This window comes from Pongo abelii, chromosome 9, assembly GCF_028885655.2.
Source record: "Pongo abelii isolate AG06213 chromosome 9, NHGRI_mPonAbe1-v2.0_pri, whole genome shotgun sequence".
Lineage (NCBI taxonomy): Eukaryota > Metazoa > Chordata > Mammalia > Primates > Hominidae > Pongo > Pongo abelii.
Genome location: NC_071994.2, coordinates 59,598,954 through 59,621,950, shown reverse-complemented (window position 1 = coordinate 59,621,950; position 22,997 = coordinate 59,598,954). Strand labels below are relative to the sequence as shown.

Genomic DNA, 22,997 nt, shown 5'->3' with positions numbered 1-22,997 from the left:
TGGCAGGTGAAGTCACTCGAATATTTACAGTATAGCCCCGGGACTCTGCATCTCAAGGTCTCTGCCCTATTAGGAGGATGGCAGGGAAAACAGTGGAGAAGCATTGATCTGGCCCAACCCTGTCTTCTTGAAGGAGGAAGCCAAGGCCCAGGGAGGAGAAGTGACTTGCCTGAGGTCACGCATCCGGTGGAGTGGGCTGGGGCTGGGACTCAGTGCCCTCCCATGCTGGACTGCCCATGCCCACGCCTGCATCCCATGGGTGGGGCCGGCTGTGTGGTGGTGAAGATAGCTGGGCTCTGGCCTCAGCCTGCCTGCATCCAGCCCTGCCTCCCTCATCTGCCATCAGTGTGACTCTGGGTCTCTAGTCCCTCCTCTGTAAAAGGGGAATTGTGATATCACCACCTTTTAACCTGTCGTAGAAATTTATTCTCTCTCCACCCCACAGCCCCCAGGATGGTGAGCTCCATGAGGGCAAGAATTTTCATCATTTTGCTCCCTATTGTGGCCTCAGTGCCTAGAACAGGGCCTGGCCCACAGCAGGCACTCAGTAAATATTTGCTGCTGAATGAAAATATTTTTCACTTCACAGGGTTCTCGTAGGAATTTCATAACCTGCAGGTAACCAGCTTGCTTAGCACAGTGCCTGGCATGTAGTAAGTCATGTGTAAACAGCAGCTGTGATTATTAACATGAATAATGAAGTCTGTCTCCATTACCTGCCGTCTTCTCGCAGCTTCCCAGGGAGGTGTAACAGGGACACTATCGTCCCTTCTGTGGACACAGGGGACACATGGAAGGGGCTGAAGATGCACCCACCCAGCACCAGGCTGTGCCAGGTGCTTCACACACACCTCGTTGATGATCCCTCCAACAGCCCAGGCATGAATGCGCTTGCCCACATCACAGCCAGGGTGGTGAGCTGGGATTCCCGCCCCGTGCTCACTCCCTGCACCTGCTTGTGGATTTGGGACTTGAGGAGACCCATAAGGCCCTGTGCAGGTGAAACTGCCCACCAGGCATCAAGCCCCCATGCCCTAGAACTGGGCAGTTCTGGAGACCAGAGAGAGAGGACAGAGACAAGCTTTGGGTCTCTGGGCAAGCTCCTTTCTCTCTCTCTCTGGGACCCTCTCCCTATCTATGAGTTGGATGAAGGGCTGCCAATGCTGGCCCTGTGGGATTCTGTGAGGAGCAGGACCAAGCTGGGGACCTTATAGCCTGGCAAATCACCAACCTTCAGTGTGCCCCACATGTCTAATGCAATGCAACCCCATCAGGGCAGTTGCCTCTATTGTATTCACTGATGGATCCTGGGTGTCTAGAATAGTGCCTGGTACATTGAGGGCACTCAAACATGTTTGTAGAAGGAGGGAAGAACGGAAAGAGGGGTGCAAAGGGGAGGGAAGGAGATAGTTCAGTTACCTTCCCAAGGCTCAGCAGTTGGGGGGTCTCTAAGCCTCCGCTCGCCCTCAGGCAGAGATGGTGTGAGCGGAGGGGCAGCTGGCGGGCAGAGTAGGTGGGCTGGGGGCTGGCGTAGGGGGCAGGGCCTGCTGGTCTGCAGGCGTGCTGCTGTCCAGAGTCGCTGAGAGAGCAGATGTGTGCCAGGATGCTGTTCCCGCAGCCCACCAGTCTGGACCTCTGCCTGTACTGACCCTCCCCGTGTGGTTCTCTGCAGACCCAGATGTGGTGTCCCTGGAGGCAGCAGACAGACCCAACTTCTTCCTTCACGTCACAGCCAATGGGTCTCTGGAGCTGGCTAAGTGGCAGGGCCGTGACACCTTCCAACAGCATGCCTCCTTCTTGCTGCACCGGGGGACATGGCAGGCAGGCCTGGTGGCCCTGGAGTCCCTGGCCAAGCCCAGCTCTTTCCTGTATGCGTCGGGCCTGGTGCTGGCCCTGCGGCTGTACAAACACACAGAGGTGTTCCGCCGGGGCACACTCTTCCGCCTTCTGGGTAGGTGACCCCCTGCCATTGCCCTCGGCCCCTTGGCCCTCTCAGTCCACTGTTCTTCCCACCCTGTCCCCACTTCACCCTTCCAATTGCCCCTAAGAGGCAGAATCCTCCTTCTCCTGGCACAGGGGGTCACATGGGTGCCACCTGAGATGAGAGGTGGCCTGGCCTCCATGTTGATGGCTTAGGGAGCCACGGACAGTGTGCTTCGGGTCCAGCCAATTTCCTGGGTCCTGCCTACTGCCACAGGCCAATTACACAGTCTAAAAATATAGCAGCCTTTGTGGGAGTGAGGGGAGGTGTGATCCTGGCTGCAGCATACTTAGCTGCTGGCTCAGTTTTCTTGCTGATGAGGTCACATGTCTGCCCCATGAGTTCATGCACAACGGGGATAGGTCTGGGGGCCAGCAACCTAGTCTCTCAATGGAAGGCCCAAGCCCCTGGACAGGGATGGGGCAACTCCCCGACCTTCCACCAACGCCAAGAGGGTCCAGGGCCTGCCCTGCCAGGTGTGTCTGTCCCCAAAATATTGTTCTCTGCCTAAACCCTGGAGAAGGCGATCATAATTTCTTCACTGTTTTCTCTGTCTTGCATGGGGCTTGGGGGTACTTGTGTCTGTGGACGGATCCATTTGCATGTACACATACGTAAATGTGTCTTCAGCCAGCCTCCTTATTTCATCACCCACCCCACCCAAGCCAGGGCTGGGTGAGCTCATTCTTCCCTTCAGCGGTCAGTTATCGAGTCTGCCCTTGAACTTGACATGGGACAGATTTATCGCTGGCCATGATGACAAGACTTGCTCATGATGGGAGTATTTGTGTCCCTCTCCGGAAGACACTTGGGCAGAGTGGCATGAGCCCAGGCTTTGAAGCTGGACAGCCTTGAGTTCAAATCCTGACCCTGGTCCTAGATACTTGGAGGAGAACCCTCATCTCCTTGACTTGGTTTCTTCACCTGTGGAATGGGGATATTTGTCTCGGAAGTGTGCTGTGAGGACTGGCTGTGTCTCGCGGGCTTTGCCCTGGGCTGGCACATAGTAGGTGCTCCCCAAATGTAAGTTAGACTTTTGGAAAAGCAGGTTTCTTCACAGCTGGCAGCAGTGTTCAGGTTAGGGCGACTGGAGGAGCTGCCGGTGGGGGCTGCTCCCTGGAGCCTGCTTCGGAGCCTACCCACACCTCCCTGTTCAGGCTGTTTGTTCAGAAACTGGTCACTTGTGCCAAGGTAGCCTGGGGCCTACTTGTCTGCCTCCAAGCCCCCCATAGGCTGCTAGCCACAGGGCCTCTTTTGAGAACATCTCCTCTGAAAACCTTTCATTTTCCCAGCATCATCTGTAGCTGGGTTTCCTCTTCTCTAAAGTGGGGGTAATAATAGCGCCTACTTCATAAGACGATGATGAGGTTGAATGAGTAAATCCGTGTGAGATATTTTGGGTAGCGTCCAGTGCTGTTTAAGAGTTAGCCCAGCCGCCAGGGCAGTGAGGGCGGTGCTCACACGACCTGCACTCTCAGGCCCTTCAGGGGCCCTCTGGGAACAGAGAGAGCTGAGTCTGGGGAATAGCACCTCCCTTGCAAGCTCTCTGGGGCTAGGTGCCCAGGAACGCCTTGGGCTAGAGGGGAAGGGATCCCCCAGTGCCTCCCTTCACCCCGCAAAGGAGAGCCTCTTGCCTCCATGGAGGTCTGCAATAGCCCTGCTAGAGACAAGGCAAGGAAGAGGTTACTGTGTCCTGGGATGCAGGGCAAGCCTGAGCACCAGGGCCCCAGAGGGGCAGGGTGGGTGGCAGGGCATCCCAAGGGAGAGATCAGGGGTCCAGGCCTCTTCTTCGGTCACCCTTCGAAGCCTCACTCCAACTGCCGGGGCCAGAGCTTCCCTGTCCTCAGTCCTTCCCTGTCCTCAGTCCTTCCCTGTCCTCAGTCCTTCCCTGTCCTCAGTCCTGCATTCAGCTCCCAGAGCCCCGTCCCCAGGATCCCCCAGGCACTCACCCCAACCACCATGAACGCAGTTTCTCCTTAGCGTGGTTTTTTTCCCCATTCGCTTTCCCTGCATGCGTCCATTTGTCCCCTCCACAGGATGGGGGGGGCAGGGCTGAGCTCTGGGACTCCCTGTGTGTCTTCACCTGACCCAGAGTTGCTGCTCCATCTCGCTTTCTAGATGCCAAGCCCTCGGGGGCTGCCTACCCAATCTGCGAGTGGCGCTACGATGCCTGTGCCAGCCCCTGCTTCCAAACCTGCCGGGACCCACGGGCAGCCAGCTGCTGGGACGTACCCAGGTGAGATGCCAGGGGCTGTGGGCATGGAGCCAAGGTGTGTGCACCAGTGTGTGTGCACTCATATACACTTGTGTATGAGTGTTTCATATGTTGAGTGTATGGGGATGTGTGTACCACGGTGACTGTGTCTTTCCATATATGCACATATGTCAGCATATGTGAGTATCTGTGCATGATGTGCATGCAGCAGAGCCTTGTGTGTGTTTGTGTGTGTACTACTACAACGGTGCATTCATTGTACACAGCTGCATGTATGCAGGTGTTGTGTGCAGCTGTGTGCGTGTGTGAGGGTGTATTCACTGATGTTTGTGGGAGTCTCTGTGGACGTGTTTGCATGTATATGTAAAAATTTTGGAGTCCTGCAGGGTTGGAGGGGGTACATGAGGCCATATGAGAATGTGCCCAGGCAGAGACACATGTGAACCTGTACATGAGTGTGTGCAGAAGTGTACCTTGCTTGTGTGTGTGTGTTTCCCTCTTGGTCTGAGGGGTAGAAGTGTGCAGGAGTATGCCGCATACACATTGGGTGTGTGTGCTCCTGTACATGTGTGACAGCATCTCTATGGAGGGTCATGTGTGTGTACATGTAATAAGCACATGTGTGCACACACACATGTCATAAGAAAGGATAAGGCCTGTGCTCAATCGAGAGAAAAAGAGATGGCCCTGCCTGTATTTCAGGCCTTTAACCTGCTCCCTGCTCTGTCCTCAGGGTAGAAGGCTGTGTCCCTGTGTGCCCCACCCCCAAGGTCCTGGATGAAGTCACACAGAGATGTGTCTACCTGGAGGACTGTAAGTGGCCCAGACTTCTCGTCCTTCCCTCAGATTTCCTCTAAGTCCCTAGGGTCTCACTGAGCAGTCATGCCTCAAAGCTCCCAGGTCCCAGAGAAGCAAGGTCAGCACAGGGACCTTTGGAAAGAGGCACAGGCACAGGGGAGGCAGAGGCCTCATCCGGTCTATTCGCCCCATTTCACAGAGAGGAGAAATGAGGCCCAGAGTGGGGTCACATGGTGAGAAGGTGGTGCAGCCAGACTTAGACCTGAGGTCTCTTGGCTCTGGGGTCAGAGTCTGACGTCTGGGGCAGAGTCCAGACCTGCTGACTTCTTCTAGCCATCAGAAGCTGCCCTCACCCCAACACCGAGAGTGCCAGTCCTCAAGCCTCACACCACAGCCCTGCCCAGTGATGATCCCCTGGGGCAGCAGTCACCCCGCCTTCTGAGCCTCTTCTCTTGTGTCTACAGGTGTGGCGCCAGCAGTTTGGGTTCCCACAGAGGCCCTTGGCAATGAGACCCTCCCTCCCAGTCGAGGGCTGCCCACTCCCAGTGATGAGGAGCCACAGCTGCCACAGGAAAGCCCCGGGACCCACGGGCCAGCCCTCGCCCCAGCTGCCCCACTCACCACAGCCCTGAACCCACCAATGACAGCCACTGAGGAGCCAGTGGTGTCTCCAGGCCCCACCCAGACCATCCTGCAGCAGCCACTGGAGCTCACTGCATCTCAACTCCCTGCCCACCCCACAGAGGCCCCAGCCAGCAAGGGAGTGACTGCCAGCCTCCTGGCCGTCCCCCATACACCAGAGTCCTCATCCCTCCCTGTTGCACTGCAGACACCCACACCTGGCATGGTGTCAGGTGCCATGGAGACAACAAGGGTGACTGTGATCTTTGCAGGAAGCCCCAACATCACAGTCTCCTCCCGGTCACCCCCTGCCCCTCGCTTCCCGCTTATGACCAAGGCTGTGACAGTCCGAGGCCAAGGCTCCTTGCCTGTTAGGACGACACCCCTACAACCCTCCTTGACAGCAAGTCCCTCCTCCAGACCTGTGGCTTCCCCTGAAGCCATCTCCAGGTCCCTCACCTCCTCGGGATCCCACAAGGCTGTGCTGACACCTGCAGTAACTAAGGTCATAAGCAGGACAGGGGTCCCCCAGCCCACCCAGGCCCAGAGTGCTTCAAGTCCCAGCACCCCTGTAACCGTGGCTAGAACAGCAGCAGAACAGGTTCCTGTCAGTCCCCTTGCAACCAGGAGCGTGGAGATGGTGCTATCCACAGAGAAGGGCGAAGCCAGGCACAGCCAGCCCATGGGCTCGCCTGCCTCCCCACAGCCACACCCACTCCCCACTGCACCACCCCGCCCAGCCCAGCATACCACCATGGCCACCAGGTCTCCATCTCTGCCCCCAGAGACCCCAGCTGCCCCCAGCCTGTCAACAGCTGCTCATGGGCTGGCAGCCACACCCTTCATGTCCCTTGAGTCAACTCGTCCCTCCCAGCTCCTCTCTGGCCTGCCTCCCGACACCAGCCTGCCCCTGGCCAAGGTGGGCACATCTGCCCCAGTGGCCACACCCGGCCCCAAAGCCTCTGTCATCACCACTCCACTCCAGCCACAGGCCACGACTCTGCCTGCTCAGACACTTAGCCCAGCACTGACTTTCACTCCAGCGGCAATGACCCAGACGCACCCACCCACCCACATAGCACCCCCACCAGCAGGCACAGCTCCAGGCCTGCTGCTGGGAGCCACATTGCCAACCTCTGGAGTCCTGGCTGTGGCTGAGGGCACGGCCTCCATGGTATCTGTTGTCCCACGAAAGAGCACCACAGGGAAGGTGGCCATCCTATCCAAGCAAGTGTCTCTGCCCACTTCCATCTATGGCTCTGCCGAGGGTGGGCCCACAGAGCTCATGCCTGCCACGAGCCACCCTCTCGCCCCCTTGGTGGCTGAGCCCGAGGGAGCCCAGGCAGGCACAGCTCTGCCAGTGCCCACATCCTATCCCCTGAGCCGCATCTCAGCCAGGACGGCCCCCCAAGACAGCATGCTGGTTCTGTTGCCTCAGCTGGCTGAGGCCCATGGAACCGCGGCAGGGCCTCACCTGGCAGCAGAGCCGGTGGACGAGGCCACCTCAGAACCATCTGGGCGCTCAGCCCCAGCCCTGAGCATTGTAGAGGGTTTGGCAGAGGCTTTGGCAACCACCACTGAGGCCAATACATCCACCACCTGTGTCGTGAGTGATTTGCCAGGGTTCTAGCCACCCGTATGTGACCCCTCCCTTCATCCCTTCCTCTTCCCTGCTAGATGGAGTTTTAGTCGCTCTCCTCATTCCTGCCCCATGCTCCTGGTCCCTGAAATATTCTCCAGTCTCCTATTGGCCCCTGATGCCATAGCAGGGTTCCGCCTGGCCCATCTAGGCCCTGGGGGGCTGATTGGATGGCCTAGTGTGATGCCCAGGTGACAATGTGTGTGTGCTGGTGTGAGACTGCTGTGTGTGCCTTTGTGAGTGTGTGCCTGTGTGAGACTGCTGTGTGCGTTTGTGTTCACATGTGTGAGACAGTATGAGTGCTCCTGTATCTGCATGTGCTCTTGTGTGTGTGAGGAATGGTGTTTGAGACATCCTCATGTGCATCCTTGTGCCTTTGTGAGAAACTGTGTGTGTGTGTGTATAGGCTTGCGCAAGTATGCTAGGGTTTCTGTGAGTGTGAGCTAGTGTGTACACATGCCTGTGTACCCAGACCTCTCAGCGCAGGCCAGGCAGATCTGCAGAGGTCTCAGGGAATCGGTCCTGACCCCCGAGCTCACACTAAGTGCAGCGCCAGGCCCCAGATGGCTTGTGGTGGGTGGGGGGTGAGGGCATCTTTCCCTAGAAGGTCCACTGCCCCTCTAGGACCTACATGTGGGAAGGATCTGGTGCCATCACAGCTTGCGGGGTGGCTCCTCGATGGGCACTCACACTTCCTCCACTCTGTACCCAGCCAATCGCCGAGCAGGACTGCGTCCGCCACATCTGCCTGGAGGGCCAGCTGATTCGCGTGAATCAGTCCCAGCACTGTCCCCAGGGCGCTGCTCCCCCTCGCTGTGGGATCCTGGGCCTCGCCGTGCGGGTGGGTGGGGACCGCTGCTGCCCACTCTGGGAGTGTGCCTGTGAGTCATGGGATCAGCGGAGCCTCCTGCATCCTCCCTGTATCCTTACCCCAGCATGACCGCCATCCCTGATCTGTGTGTCCCAGACTCCCCTCCTGTGGGACCCCGACCTGGCAGGTTTCCTACGCTTGCGACCTCTGATCTGTGTGATGCCTGGTCTGAGCCACCTTCCAGACGCCAGGCCTCTGCATCCATCCAGGAAGAGGGCCAGGAACCTGCCCCATCTTCCTAGGTGGCCTTGGTCTGGGAGGCATCCACCAATTCTTCTTGTGCCCTGCCCCTCCCCCAGGCCGGTGCTCAATCTTCCCTGACCTGAGCTTCGTTACCTTCGATGGGAGCCATGTAGCTCTGTTCAAGGAGGCCATCTACATCCTCAGCCAGAGCTCAGATGAAATGGTCACCGTCCATGTACTGGACTGCAAAAGTGCCAACCTGGTGCCTGCCCCATACCTCCCTCCCTGCTGGGGACTAGGAACTGGACTAGGATAAGAGGGGAGATGGAGCAGTGAGCCAGGGTGCCAGAGGCAAAGACAGATGTGGAAGCCCCCCTGAGCTCCCTCTGTCTCCAGGAACAGGCAGGGCCTCCCAGGTGATGGCTCCCTGGGAGGCTGGGGAAAGAATTGAGTGGAGTGTGCCACCTCCTGGCCCTAGCCTGTTCCATTCCCAGCTTGTGCCAGCTTCCTGCCATGTAGGAGGGATGGCACGGAAGTGCAGAGGAGCTGGGATGTCACTGCAATGGTGTGGCCTGAGGTCATGGGTGCTGGCTGCAGGGAATCTCCTACTGGGATGTCCCCATAAGTCAGGTGGAAAGAGGTAGCTTCTGTCTCTTCTCTTCTCTTCTCCCTTTTCTTTCTTTCTTTCTTTTTCTTTTTCTTTCTTTCTTTCTTTTTTTCTTTCTTTCTCTTTCTTTCTTCTCTCTTCTTTCCCTCCCTCTCTGCCTTGACCTTCCTTCCTTCCTTCCTTCCTTCCTTCCTTCCTTCCTTCCTTCCTTCCTTTCTTCCTTTTTTTCTGTTTTGGTCTGGGCTTGCATGAGGTCAGATGGAGCCGCAATGGTTCCATGCGATCCTGGGCACCATCTGCCCAGCCTGATGGGAGCCCCTGGCATAGTGCAGGGGGTAGTCAGGGGAGACTGTACTCACATTTGCTGTGCCCACTCACTTAGAGGGGGACAGAGGACAGGGCTCCACGTTGATGAGGTCTGGTTCTCTCTGCAGGGGCACCTGAACTGGCCCCCGTTCTGTCTGGTGATGTTGAACATGACTCACTTGGCCCATCAGGTCACTATTGATCGCTTCAACCGAAAGGTGAGTGCATCAAACAGCCAGCCTCCAGGGCAGGGCCACAGTCAGCTGAGGGACAGGGCATCCAGGGGTGGAGGGGCTGTGAGGCTGAATCATGATTCAGGGCAGGGGTGGGGAGGGGAACTTTTTAAAAAAAATAATGCAAAATTAGGTATATTTGGAAGTGATTATAATTAAAATGCTTGTGGCCACACCAATGTCAGGGGAGGAAGTATACCAGGAGGGATGGGATATTGTTGTGACAGAGAAAAAGTCGGAAAGGCAAGAGACAGTGGGTTTAAATATTTATGGCTAAAATATCTCACTTTTGCAATTTTCACAAAAACCTATGACCACATGAACACATTACTACCAGGACCCCTACCAGGAAGTGAGGAGCCGTGAATTTAAGCTTCATTGGCTTCACTAAGTTCACCTCTGTCAAGGAGGCCGGGGTATCCAACAACAGCCCACCCCCATATGGGCATCCTCTCCAGAGGGCCCACCTTTGCTCCTCCCAACAGGTGGGCAAAGGGGACTGATCCGTCTCCTCCTCAGGTCCCAAAGTTGTGAGTCTGCTGCCAATTCCTGAGCCTTGATCTGCAGCCTTCCTTTTGGAATCTGCCCTTGAACACAGGGTGCGGCACATTTGTGGTGCTCTTAGGAGCGGGGTTTCAGACAGTAAGTTTCCTATGGGATGAAGGCTTGAACAGAAAACTCCCCGAGTTTCATTTCTTAGTTTATAAAATTTTTCCATTAAAAAATTAACATATAATCTACATGCAGTAAAATTTACTCTATTTAGTATACAGTTCTACAGTTGCAACAAGCACCCACAGTCATGAAACTACCACCTCCAACCAGGATATAGAACAGTTTTATCATCTCAGACACCATCTCCTGCCTCTTTGTTGTCAACCCCTCCCCCCACCTGCTGACAACCATTGTCCGCTGCTCCTATAGTTATGCCTTTTCCAGAATTCATATAAATTGACCAGAGTATATGGTGACATTCATCCACACTGTTGCACAGATCAGTAGTTCAATCCTTTTTATTGATGAATAGTATTCTATTTTATGTATGTACCATAGTTTATTTATCCATGAACCAGTTGAAAGATATTTGAGTTGTTTCCAGTTTGGTACAATAACAAATAAAGTGGCTGTAAACATTTACATACAGGTTTTGTGTAGATAAAGCCCCCAGGAGTAGATTCCTGGGTTGAACAGGAAGGACGTATTTAGCTTTACAATACTTGCCAAACTGTATTCCAGAGCAGGCATTTAGCATTCCCACCAGCAATGGATGAGAGCTCCAGGAGCTTCGCATCCTTGCCAGCACTTGGTGGCATGTGTTTGTTTGTTTAGTCATTCTAATAAGTGTCAAATAGAATCTCATTTTGGTTTTAATTTGCATTTTTCTGCTTACTGATGATGTTGAGCATCTTTCCATGGGTTTATTTTCCATGGTATATGCTCTTTGGCAAAGTATCTGTTCAAGTCTTTCGCACATTTTAAAGATCATGTTGTTCTATTGAGTTTTGAGAACTTTTCCTGTGTATTTTGGATACAAGCCCTTTATCACACATATAAATCTAATTTTCCAGTCTGTAGAGTGTTTTTCCATTCACCTACTAGTGTCTTCTGAAAGACAGAAGTTTTTTTTATTTTGATGGTGTCCAGTTTATCAGTTTTTTCTTTTATGAATCATGATACTGGTGTTGTACCTGATGAACCTTGCCCAAAGTCACACAGAATCTCTCTTATGTTTTCTTCTAGAAGTTTTATAGTTTTAGGTATTGCTTTTATGTGTATATTGCATTTTAGGTTAATTTTTGTAAATAGTACAAAGTATGAGTTTAGATACATTTTTCAAATATGAATACTCAATTTTTCCAGCACCATTTTTCGAAGAGATTATTCTGTCTCCATTGAATTGTCTTTGAACCTTTATTTAAAAACCAATTGGCCAGGCACAGTGGCTCATGCCTGTAATCTCAGCACTTTGGGAGGCCGAGGTGGGTGGATCTCAAGGTCAGGAGTTTGAGACCAGCCTGACCGACATGGAGAAACCCCTTCTCTACTAAAAATACGAAATAAGCTGGGCGTGGTGGCACGCACCTGTAATCCCAGCTACTCGGGAGGCTGAGGCGGGAAAAATCACTTGAACCTGGGAGGCGGAGGTTACGGTGAGCTGAGATTGCACCATTACACTCCAGCCTGGGCAACAAGAGCGAAACTGCCTCAAAAAAAAAAATAATAATGTTTGGGATAATTTATATGCTTTTTATTTTGTCTTATTAATCTATCTTTTCACTGATGCTACAGTGTCTTGATTACCATTACTTATCATTAAACCTTAAAATTAGGTGGTATTCTGTTGTCTGTTCTTTTTTTTAGAGACAGGGTCTTTCCCTATCATCTAGAATAGAGTGCAGTGGTGCAATGATAGCTCACTGCAGCCTCGACCTCCTGGGCTCAGCAATCCCCCGACCTCAGCCTCCCAAGTAGAGGACAAGTGTATGCCACCATGCCTAGCTAATTTTTTAATTTTGTATAGAGATGGGGTCTCACTATGTTGCCCAGGCTGGTCTCAAACTCCTGGCCTCAAGGGATCCTCTTGCCTCAGCCTCCCAAAGTGCTAGGATTACAGGCATGAGCCACCATGCCTGGCCTAGCTATTCTAATTCCTTTAACTTTTCGTAGAAATTTAGAATCAGCTTTTTGATTTCTACCAAATGTTTACCTGGGATTTTGAGTTGCATTCAATATATAGAATTATTTGGGAGAAGAATAAATCTTAACACTGGTGAGTCTTCCAGTGCATGAACATGGTTCATCTCTATTTTTTTTATGGCTTCTTTGATTTTTTTATTTGTGTTTTGTAGTTTTTAGTGTAAGGATCCTATACATATTTGATAGACTTATTCCTAAGTAGTTTATATTTTTTGGTGCTATTGTAAGTAATTGTGTTGTTTTTGTTTCACTTTCCAATTGCTTATTACTAATGCAAATACAAGTTATTTTTGCATATTGAGCTTGTATCTTGCAGCGTTACTAAGCTCAGTTATTAGTTCTTAAATTCTTTGGGTTTTTCTACATAGACAATTATGTCTTCTCCAAATAGAGACAGTTTTATTTCTTCCTTTCCAATGAGTATGCTTTTAATTTATTTTCTCTCACCTATTGCACTGGCTAGGACCTCTAGTGTGATGCTGAATAAGAAAGGTTGAGAACAGTCATCCTTGTCTGATCTTAGGGAGAAAATATTCAGTCTTTCACTATAAGGCATGATGTTAGTTGTAGGCTTTTCACAGATGTCCTTTATCAGGTTAAGAACATTTTCTTTTATTCCTAGTTTTCTGAGAGATTTTACTACCAGGAGTAGATGTTGAATTTTGTCAAATGCTTTTTTCTGCACCTATTTGGACAATCACATTGTTTTTCTTTTTCACATTATTAATTTGATGAATTACATTGATTTTTGTGTGTTAACCCAGTCTTGCCTTCCTGGAATTAACTTCATTTGTTATATTATCCTTTTTATATATTGTTGTATCCTTATGATGGGTATTAGTCTAAATTTTCTTTTCTTGTAATATGATAGTTTACTATAGGTAGCAGAGTAATACTGGCCTCGTATAATGAGTTGGAAAGTATTCTCCCCTTTTTAATTTTCTGGAAAAGTATATGTAGACTTGGTAATATTTATTCCTTAAACATTTGGTAGAATTCAACAGTGAAGCCATCTGAGCCTGGATTTTTCTCTGGGGAGATTTTAAAACACACGTTCAATTTCTTTAGTAGGTTTAGAGCTATTTTGGTTATATATTTCTTCTTTGGTAAATTTGGGTAGTTTGCATCTTTTACAGAATTTGTCCATTTCATCCAAGTTGTCAAATTTATAAACATTAAGTTGTTCATCATATATTCTTGCTATGCTTTTACTTTCTGTAGGATCTGAATCTATGTGCCATATCTAATTCCTGACATTAGTTATTTGTGTCTTCTCTCTTCTCCCTGACGAGCCTGTCTAGAGGCTTATCAAACTTACTGTCCTTCTCAAAGAATGGCTTTATTGGTTTTCTCTATTATTTTTATGTTTTCTATTTCATTGATTTCTGCTATCTTTATTATTTTCTTTCTTCTGCTTACTTTAGGTTTAATTTACTCTTCTTTTTCTAATTTGTTAAGGAAGAAGCCTATGTCATTAATTTGAGACCTTTCTTCTTCTTCTTTTTTTTTTTTTTTTTTTGAGGCAGAGTCTCACTCTGTCGCCCAGGCTGGAGTGCAGTGGTGTGATCTCGGCTCACTGCAAGCTCTGCCTCCTGGGTTCACACCATTCTCCTGCCTCAGCCTCCCGAGTAGCTGGGACTACAGGCACCAGCCAATTTTTTGTATTTTTAGTAGAGATGGGGTTTCACCGTGTTAGCCAGGAAGGTCGCGATCTCCTGATCTCGTGATCCACCCGCCTCGGCCTCCCAAAGTGCTGAGATTACAGGCGTGAGCCACTGTGCCTGGCCTCTTTTTCTAATATAAGCATTTAGTGCTACAATTTTCCCTGTATGTATTGATTTAGCTGCATCCTACAAGTTTTGATATGCTGTGTTTTCTTTTTCAATCAGTTCAAAATACTTTTAAATATCCCTTTTGATTTTTATTTGACTCATGAATTATTTTAAGTGTTTTATTTAATCTTCAAATATTTTATGATTTTCCAGATGACTTTCTGTTATAGATTTCTAATTTAATTTCATTGTGTTCATAAGACGTAATTTGTCTAACTTGAATTCTTTTACATTTAGTAAGATTTATTTTATGTCCAAGAATATACTCTAAGTAAATGTGTATTTCATTATTGGGTGGAGTGTTCTATGAATGTTAATTAGGTCAAGTTGGCTGATAGTGTTGTTCAAGCCTTCTAAATTCTTACTAATTTTCTATCTGTTTATTCTCAGTTATTGAGAGAATGTTGAAATATCTGACTATAATTGTTTGTCTATTTCTCCTTGGAGTTTTATCAGTTTTTTTATTCACATATATTGAAATTCTGTTATTTAGGTGCATAACATTCAGGATTGTTATGTCCTTTTGATGAATTAACTCTTTTATTCTTAGGAAATGGCCATTTTATCCTGGTAAAAGTCTTTGTTCTGAATTCCACTTTGTCTGACTTGCCTGTAATAGCTTCTCCAGCTTTCTTTTGATTGATGTTAGCATGTATACCTAATATGTATATCTAAGATGTATCTTTTTTCATCCTTTTACTTTAACCTATTTGTGGCTTTTTATTTAAAGTGGGATTTTTGGCTGGCATGTAGGCTCATGCCTGTAATTTCACTTTGGGAGGTGGAAGCGGGTGGATTGCTTGAGCCCAGGAGTTCGAGACCAGCCTGGGCAATATGGCAAAACACAATCCCTACTAAAAATATATATATTAAAAAATTAGGCAAGCATGGTGGCACATGCCTGTAGTTCCAGCTATGCAGGAGGCTGAGGTGGGAGAATCACCTGGGCCCAGGAAGTTGAGGCTGCAGTGAGCCGTGATTGCACCACTGCACTCCAGCCTGGGTGACAGGAGTGAGGCCCTGTCTCAACAAACAAACAAACAAACAAATAAAAGTGGGACTTTTGCAGGGGGTAAATAGTTGAGCCTTCAGTTTTTAAAGATCCAATCTGACAATCTCTACCTTTTAATTGGGGATGTTTATACCATTTATATTTAATTTGGTCCTCAACATAGTGATGTTTATATATTGTTGCTATTTATTTTCTATTTGTGACATCTGTTCTTTGTTCCCTTCTTCTTCCTTTTTTTTGCCTTCTTTGGATTGTTTTTAATGACTCCATTTCATCTCCAATGTTGGATAATTGTCTGTACTTTTTTTTTCTCCTTCAGTGGTTGCTTTAGATATTACAGTATGTAATTTTACTTTGTCACAGACTAGCTACAAATAATATTATATTGCATCACATATACCATAGGAACTTTATAACAGTATACTGCTACTTCCTTTCACCAAGCCTTTGTGTTATTGTCATAAAATTTACTTCTATAATTATTATAAACTCCACAGTAAATTTTTATTATTTTTCCTTAAGCAGTTAATTTATCTTCTAAAGAGATTTTTAAAACAAGGAAAGTTTATATTTAACCACATATTTACCATTTTGTGCTTTTTATTCCTTTGTGTAAATCTCGATTTGCATCTGGTATCATTTTTCTTCTGCTTGAAAGACTTCCTTTAACACTTATGTAGTACAGATCTACTGGTGATAAATTCTTTCAGCTTTTGTTTGTCAGAAAAAGTCTTGGTCTTTCCTTCATTTTTAAGAAATACTTTCACTGGGTATAGAATTATAGGCTGATATTTTTTTCTCTCAGTACTTTACAAGACTTTGCTCCTGTCTTTTTTTTATTGAGGAGAAATTGACAAAACATAAAATTAAGCATTTTAAAGTGAACAATTCAATGGCATTTAGTACATTCACAATAATGTGCAACCACCGCCTCTGTATAGCTCCAAAACATTTTCATCACCCCAAAAGGCAACCCCATACCCATTAAGCAGTTTATTCCTAGTCACCTCTCCCCACAACCCCTGCCAACTACCAATCTGCATTTTGTCTCTGGCTTTACCTATTCTGAATATTTCATATAAGTGGAGTCAGACAATATCTGACCTTTTGTGTCTGGCTTCTTTCACCGAGCTCCATGTTTTGGGGGTTCATCCACATTGAAGCATGTATCAATACTTCATTCATTTTTATGGCTGGAATAATATTCCATTGTATGTATATACCACAGTTTGTTTATCCGTTCATTATTGATGGGCATTTAAGCTGTTTCCATATTTTTGGCTATTTTGAATAGTGCTGTTATGAAGTTCCACTATCTTTTATCTTGCTTATTTCTGATAAGAAATCTGCTGTCATTCTTTGTTCCTTCATACATAATGTAGTTTTTTTCTACCCCTTTTTGCTGCTTTTATGATTTTCCTTCTATCACTGTTTTTAAGCAATTTGGTTATGATAGGCCTGGTAATTCATTTCTCTTTTGGGGACTTCAATTACATGCGTATTAGGATACTTGAAGTTGACCCACAGATCACTTATGCTCTCTGCTCATCATTCTCTTGGGTCTTTTTTAATTCTGTGCCTCATTTCAGATAGTATTTATTGCTCTATCTTTAAGTTCATTAATCTTTTCATTTATAGTGTCTAAACATATTAATTCCATTCAGTGGTTTTCATCTCAGACATGATATTTTTCATCTGCACAAGTTTGATTTGGGTCTTTTTATATCGTGAACATCTCACCTTCTTCTGTTTTCCTCTATTTCTTGAGCACATATAGTTAAAACAATTTTAAAAATAATTGTTTGTATTTCCTTGTCTACTGTGTGTGTCATTTCTCAGTCAGTTCTGATTGATTTTTTATTTCATTATAGATTGTATTTTCCTGCTTCTTTGCATGCCTGACAATTTTTTTAAATTGAATTCCAGACATTGTGAGTTTTGCCTTGTTGGATGCTGGATATTCTTACATTTTATTTTTGAAAATATTCTTGAGCTTTGTAGTAGTTATGCTACTTGGAAACAGTTTGATCCTTCTGAGGCTTGCCTTTAAGCTTTGTTAGGTAAAGCCAAACTAGCCTTTATTCTGAGTGTGATTTTATTCTTTATCCTACATACCAATTCCCTGCTACTAAAGCAACACCCTTCTGCATACCCTACCCTATACTTTACATATTAGGAGGTTTTTCTACTATTCCCAGCCCTGTGTTAGCTCTGTGGATTTTTCTGTCTGTTCCTCTCAGGTGGTTCTTTCTCTAGTCTCAGGTAGTTTTCTCACCTGCATACATTGATCAATATTCAGCTGAAAATTCAGGACAGGGTCAGGTCAGGGTTGGAGGGGGATTCTGCAAAGCTTCAGAGCTCTCTCTCTCTCTCTGTCTGCCATGCAAACTCTAGCTACCTTGGCCTTTGTGAACATCTGTCTCTTGTCTTCTAAATTCTAGGAAACCACCAGGCTCGGCCTGGGTTCCTGCTCCCTGGACTGCAGCCTCTAAACTCTCTAAGTAATAACCTTGGGCAATCATAAGGCTTGCCTCATTTGTTTCCATTTTTTGTTTTCAGGGATCACTCTCCTGCATTGCCAACTGTTCTGGTTGGAAAACTGTTGTTTTATATATTTAGTCAGTTTGTTTGATCATTTAAGGCAAGAGGGTAAATCCAGTTCCTATTACTCCACCTTGGTCAGAAATGGAAGTCTAAGTCCTTCGTTTTTAACCTTTTATTCTTTGTCCTTGCTTGGAGTCCTATGAATGCAGGTGAGGCTCCTCTCTGGGCTTCAGATATGTATGTTTACTCCCAGAACTCAGAGACTGCTCATGGATCATGAAGCCCAATCCTCTGTCTGTACGAATAGGAAGGCTCAGGCTAGGAGAGCCAGGGGCTTTCCTAGGGTCACAGAGTTTTCTTTGTGACTCCTAGGGGGAGGTTCCCTCTGCATAATGGTTCATGTGCTGCATAATTTGCTGCATGAAACAGTCTAATCCTTTTTTAATTTTTAATTTTTATGGGTAGATAGTAGGTATATATATTTGTGGGGTACATAAGAGATTTTGACACAGGCATTCGATGTGTAATAATCACATCATATAAAATGGGATATCCCTCCCCTCAAGCATTTATCCTTTGTGTTATGAACAATCTAATTATATGCCTTTTAGTTATTTTTAAATGTATAATTAAATTATTATTGACTGTAGTCACCCTGTTGTGCTATCAAACACTAAGTCTTACTCATTCTTTTTAATTTTTCTTTTTACTCATTAATCATTCCCATCTCTCCCTCAGCCACTCCACTACCCTTCCCCTATGTCCGTGAGTTCAATTGTCTTGGTTTTTAGATCCCACACATAAGTGAGAACACGTTAGGTTTGTCTTTCTGTGCCTGCTTATTTCATTTAACATAATGACCTCCATTTTCACCCATGTTTTTGTAAATGACAGAATCTCATATTGTTGTGGCTGAATAGTACTCCGTTGTGTATAAGTACCACATTTTCTTTATCCATTCATCTGCTGATGGACATTTACATTGCTTCCGAATCTTAGCTATCGTGAACAGTGCTGCAACAAACATGGGAGTGCAGATATCACTTCGATATACGGATTTCCTTTCTTTTGGGTGTATACCCAGATTGCTGGATCATATGGTAGCTCTATTTTTAGTTTTTTGAGGAACCTCCAAACTGTTCTCCATAGTGGTTGTACTAATTTACATTCCCACCAAAAGTGTGAGGGTTCCCTTTTCTCCACATCCTCACCAGCATTTGTTATTTCCTGTCTTTTGGATAAAAGCCATTTTAACTGGAGTGAGACGATTTCTCATTATAGTTTTGATTTGCATTTCTCTGATGATCCATGATGTTAAGAACATTTTCATATGCCTGTTTGCCATTTGGATGTCTTATTTTTTATTTTATTTTATAACTTTTAAGTTCAGGGGTACATGTGCAGGTTTCTTATATAGATAAACTCATATCGCAGGAGTTTGTTGTACAGATTATTTTGTCACCCAGGTATTAAGCCTAGTACTCATTAGTTATTTTTTGATACTCTCTTTCCTCCCACCCGCCACCCTCCAGTACACGCCAGTATCTGTTGTTCCCCTCTACCTGTCTGTGTGTTCTCATCATTTAGCTCCCACTTATCAGTGAGAACATGCAGTATTTGGTTTTCTGTTTTTGCATTAGTTTGCTAAGGATAATGGCCTCCAGCTCCATCCATGTTCCTGCAGAGGACATGATCTCATTCTTTTTTATGGCTGCATAGTATTCCATGGTGTATGTATACTACATTTTCTTTACCCAGTCTACCATTGATGGACATTTAGGTTGATTCCATGTCTTTGCTATTGTGAATAGTGCTATAGTGAATATATGTGCACAGGTGTGTTTATGATAGAATGATTTATATTCCTTTGGGTATATACCCAGTAATGGGATTGCTGGGTCAAATGGTGGTTGTGTTTTTAGGTCTTTGAGGAATCACCACACTGTTTTCCACAATGGTTGAACTAATTTACACTCTCACCAACAATGTATAAGTGTTCCTTTTTCTCTACAACCTTGCTAGCACCTGTTATTTTTTGGCTTTTTAGTAACAGCCATTCTGACTGGTGTGAGATGGTATCTCATTGCTGTTTTGATTTGCATTTTTCTAATGATCAGTGATATTGAGCTTTTTTCATATGCTTATTAGCTGAATGTATGTCTTCTCTTGAGAAGTGTCTGTTCATGTCCTTTGCCCACTTTTTAATGGGGTAGTTGTTTGTTGTTGTTTTCTTATAAATTTGTTTAAGTTCCTTATAGATACTGGATGTAAGACCTTTGTCAGATGCATAGTTTGCAAAAATTTTTCCCATTCTGTAGGCTGTCTGTTTACTCTGTTGATAGTTTCTTTTGCTGTGTAGAAGCTCTTTAGTTTAATTAGATCCCATTTGTCAATTTCTGCTTTTGTTGCAATTTCTTTTGGCATCATTGCCATGAAATCTTTGCCGTTTCTGTGTCCAGAATGGTATTGCCTAGGTTATCTTCCATGGTTTTTATAGTTTTGGCTTTTACATTTAAGTCTTTAATCTATCTTAAGTTAATTTTTGTATACGGTGTAAGGAAGAGGTCCCGTTTCAATCTTCTGCATATGGCTAGCCATTTATCCCAGTAGCATTTATTGAATAGAGAGTACTTTACCTATTGCTTGTTTTTGGTGACTTTGTAGAAGATCAGACAGTTGTAGGTGTGTGGCCTTATTTCTGGGCTCTATATTCTGTTCCATTGGTCTATGTGTCTGTTTTTGTACCAGTACTATGCTGTTTTAGTTACTGTAGCCATGAAGTATAGTTTGAAGTTGAGTAGCATGATGCCTCCAGCTTTGTTCTTTTTGCTTAGGATTGCCTTGGCTATTCGGGCTCATTTTTGGTTCCATATGAATTTTAAAATAGTTTTTTTTTCTAGTTCTGTGAAGAATGTCATTGGTAGTTTGATAGGAAGAGCATTGAATCTATCAATTGCTTTGGGCAGTATGGCCATTTTAACAATATTGATTCTCCCTATCAATGAGCATGGAATGTTTTTCTATTTGTTTGTGTCATCTCTGATTTCTTTGAGCAGTGTTTTGTAGTTCTCCTTGTAAAGATCTTTCACCTCCCTGGTTAGCTGTATTCCTAGGTATTGTATTCTTTTCGTGGCAATTGTGAATGGGATTGCCTTCCTGATTTGGTTCTTGGCTTAGCTATTGTTGGTATATAGGAATACTAGTGATTTCTATACATTGATTTTGTATCTTGAGACTTTGTGGAAGTTGTTTATCAGCTGAAGGAGCTTTTGGGCTGGAACTATGGGGTTTTCTAGATACAGGATCATGTTGTCTGCAAACAGGGATAGTTTGACTTCCTCTCTCCCTATTTGGAGGTCCTTTATTTCTTTCTCTTGCCGGATTGCTCTGGCCAGGACTTCCAATACTATGTTGAATAGGAGTGGTGAGAGCGGGCATCCTTGTCTTGTGCCAGTTTTCCAGGGGAATGCTTCCAGGTTTTGTCCATTCAGTGTGATGTTGGCTGTGGGTTTGTCATAGATGGCTCTTATTATTTTGAGGTATGTTCCTTTAATAAGTAGTTTATTGAGAGTTTTAAATATGAAGCGGTGTTGAGTTTTACCAAAAGCGTTTTCTGCACCTATTGAGATAATCCTTGGTTTTTGTCTTTGGTTCTGTTTATGTGATGAATCACATTTACTGATTTGTATATGTTGAACCAACATTGCCTCCCAGAGATAAAGCCTACTTGATCGTGGTGAATAAACTTTTTGATATGCTGCTAGATCCAGTTTGCCAATATTTTATTGAGGATTTTTGCATCACGGTTCATGTCTTCTTTTGAGAAATGTCTGTTTCAAATTTTTTGTGCATTTTTAAATCAGATTATTAGATTTTTTTCCTATAGAGTTGTTTGAGCTCCTTATATATTCTAATTATTAATCCCACATCAGATGTATGGTTTGCAAATATTTTCTCCCATTCTATGGGTTGCCTCTTCACTTTGTCAATTGTTTCCTTTGCTGTGCAGAAGCTTTTTAGCTTGATGTGATCCCATTTGTCCATTTTGCTTTGGTTGCCTGTGCTTGTGAGGTATTATTCAAGAAATTTTTGCCCAAACCAATGTCCTGGAGAGTTTCCTCAGTGCTTTCTTGTAGTGGTTTTATAGTTTGAGGTCTTAGATTTAAGTCTTTAATCCATTTTGATTTGATTTTTGTATATGGTGAGAGATAGGGGTCTAGTTTTATTCTTCTGCATACAGATATCCAGTTTCCCCAGCACCACTTATTGAAGAGACTGTCTTTTCCCCAGTGTATGTTCTTGGCACTTTTGTCGAAAATGAGTTCACTGAAGGTGTGTGAATTTGTTTCTGGGTTCTCTATTCTGTTCCATTAGTCTATATGTCTGTTTCTTTGTTTGTTTGTTTTTGTTTTTCAGACAGAGTCTCACTCTGTCGCTCAGGCTGGAGTGCAGTGGCACGATCTTGGCTTACTGTTACCTCTGTCTCCCAGGTTCAAGTGATTCTCCTGCCTCAGCTTGCCAAGTAGTTGGGGTTACAGGTGTGCATCATCACACCTGGCTAATTTTTGTGTTTTTAGAAGAGACAGGGTTTCACCATGTTGGCCAGGCTGGTCTCAAACTCCTGACCTCAGGTGATCTGCCCACCTTGGCCTCCTAAAATGCTGGGATTACAGGCGTGAGCCACTGCACCCAGCCTATATGCCTATTTTTATGCCAGTACCATGCTGCTTTGGTTACTATAGCTCTGTAGCATAATTTGAAGTCAGGTAATGTAATCCTTCTAGTTTTGTCCTTTTTGCTCAGAATAGCTTTGGCTATTCTGGGTCTTTTATAATTCCATGTATATTTTAGGGTTGTTTTTTCTATTTCTGTGAAGAATGTCATTAATATTTTGATAGGGATTGCATTGAATCTGTAGGTTGCTTTGGGTAATATGGACATTTTAACAACATTGATTCTTCTAATCTGTGAGCATGGACTATCTTTCCATTTGTGTCTTGTTCAGTTTCTTTCAGCAGTGTTTTATCATTTTCATCATAAAGCTCTTTCACTTCTTTGGTTAAGTTAATTCTTAGATAATTTAATTTTATTTGTGGCTATTGTAAATGGGATTATTTTTTAATTTATTTTTCAGATTGTTCACTGTTGGCATATAGAAATGCTACTGATGTTTCTATGTTGATTTTGTAATCTGCAACTTTACCGAATTTTAAAATCAGTTCTAATAGTTTTTTGGTGAAATCTTTAGGTTTTTTCCAAATATAAGATTATATCATCTGCAAACAGGATAATTTAACTTCTTCCATTCCAATTTCGATGCCCTTCATTTCTTTCTCTTGTCTGATTGCTCTACGTAGGACTTCTAATACTATGTTGAATAACAGTGGTGAAAGTGGGCATCCTTGTCGTGTTTCATATCTTAGAGGAAAGGCTTTTCATTTTCCCCCATTCAATATGA

At 45.4% G+C, this 22,997-nt stretch overlaps 1 protein-coding gene across 1 annotated transcript in view; it reads left to right on the top strand.

Moving 5' to 3' along the window:
* The window catches only part of OTOG (otogelin), a 101,235-nt gene that overhangs the window by 58,574 nt on the left and 19,664 nt on the right, over nucleotides 1-22,997 (top strand). The window contains exons 33-39 of the mRNA XM_054525862.1: nucleotides 1,673-1,951; nucleotides 4,100-4,217; nucleotides 4,930-5,009; nucleotides 5,459-7,221; nucleotides 7,967-8,135; nucleotides 8,425-8,570; nucleotides 9,350-9,439. Coding sequence (XP_054381837.1) covers nucleotides 1,673-1,951; nucleotides 4,100-4,217; nucleotides 4,930-5,009; nucleotides 5,459-7,221; nucleotides 7,967-8,135; nucleotides 8,425-8,570; nucleotides 9,350-9,439 — 2,645 coding nt within the window. The remainder of the gene's footprint in view (nucleotides 1-1,672; nucleotides 1,952-4,099; nucleotides 4,218-4,929; nucleotides 5,010-5,458; nucleotides 7,222-7,966; nucleotides 8,136-8,424; nucleotides 8,571-9,349; nucleotides 9,440-22,997) is intronic.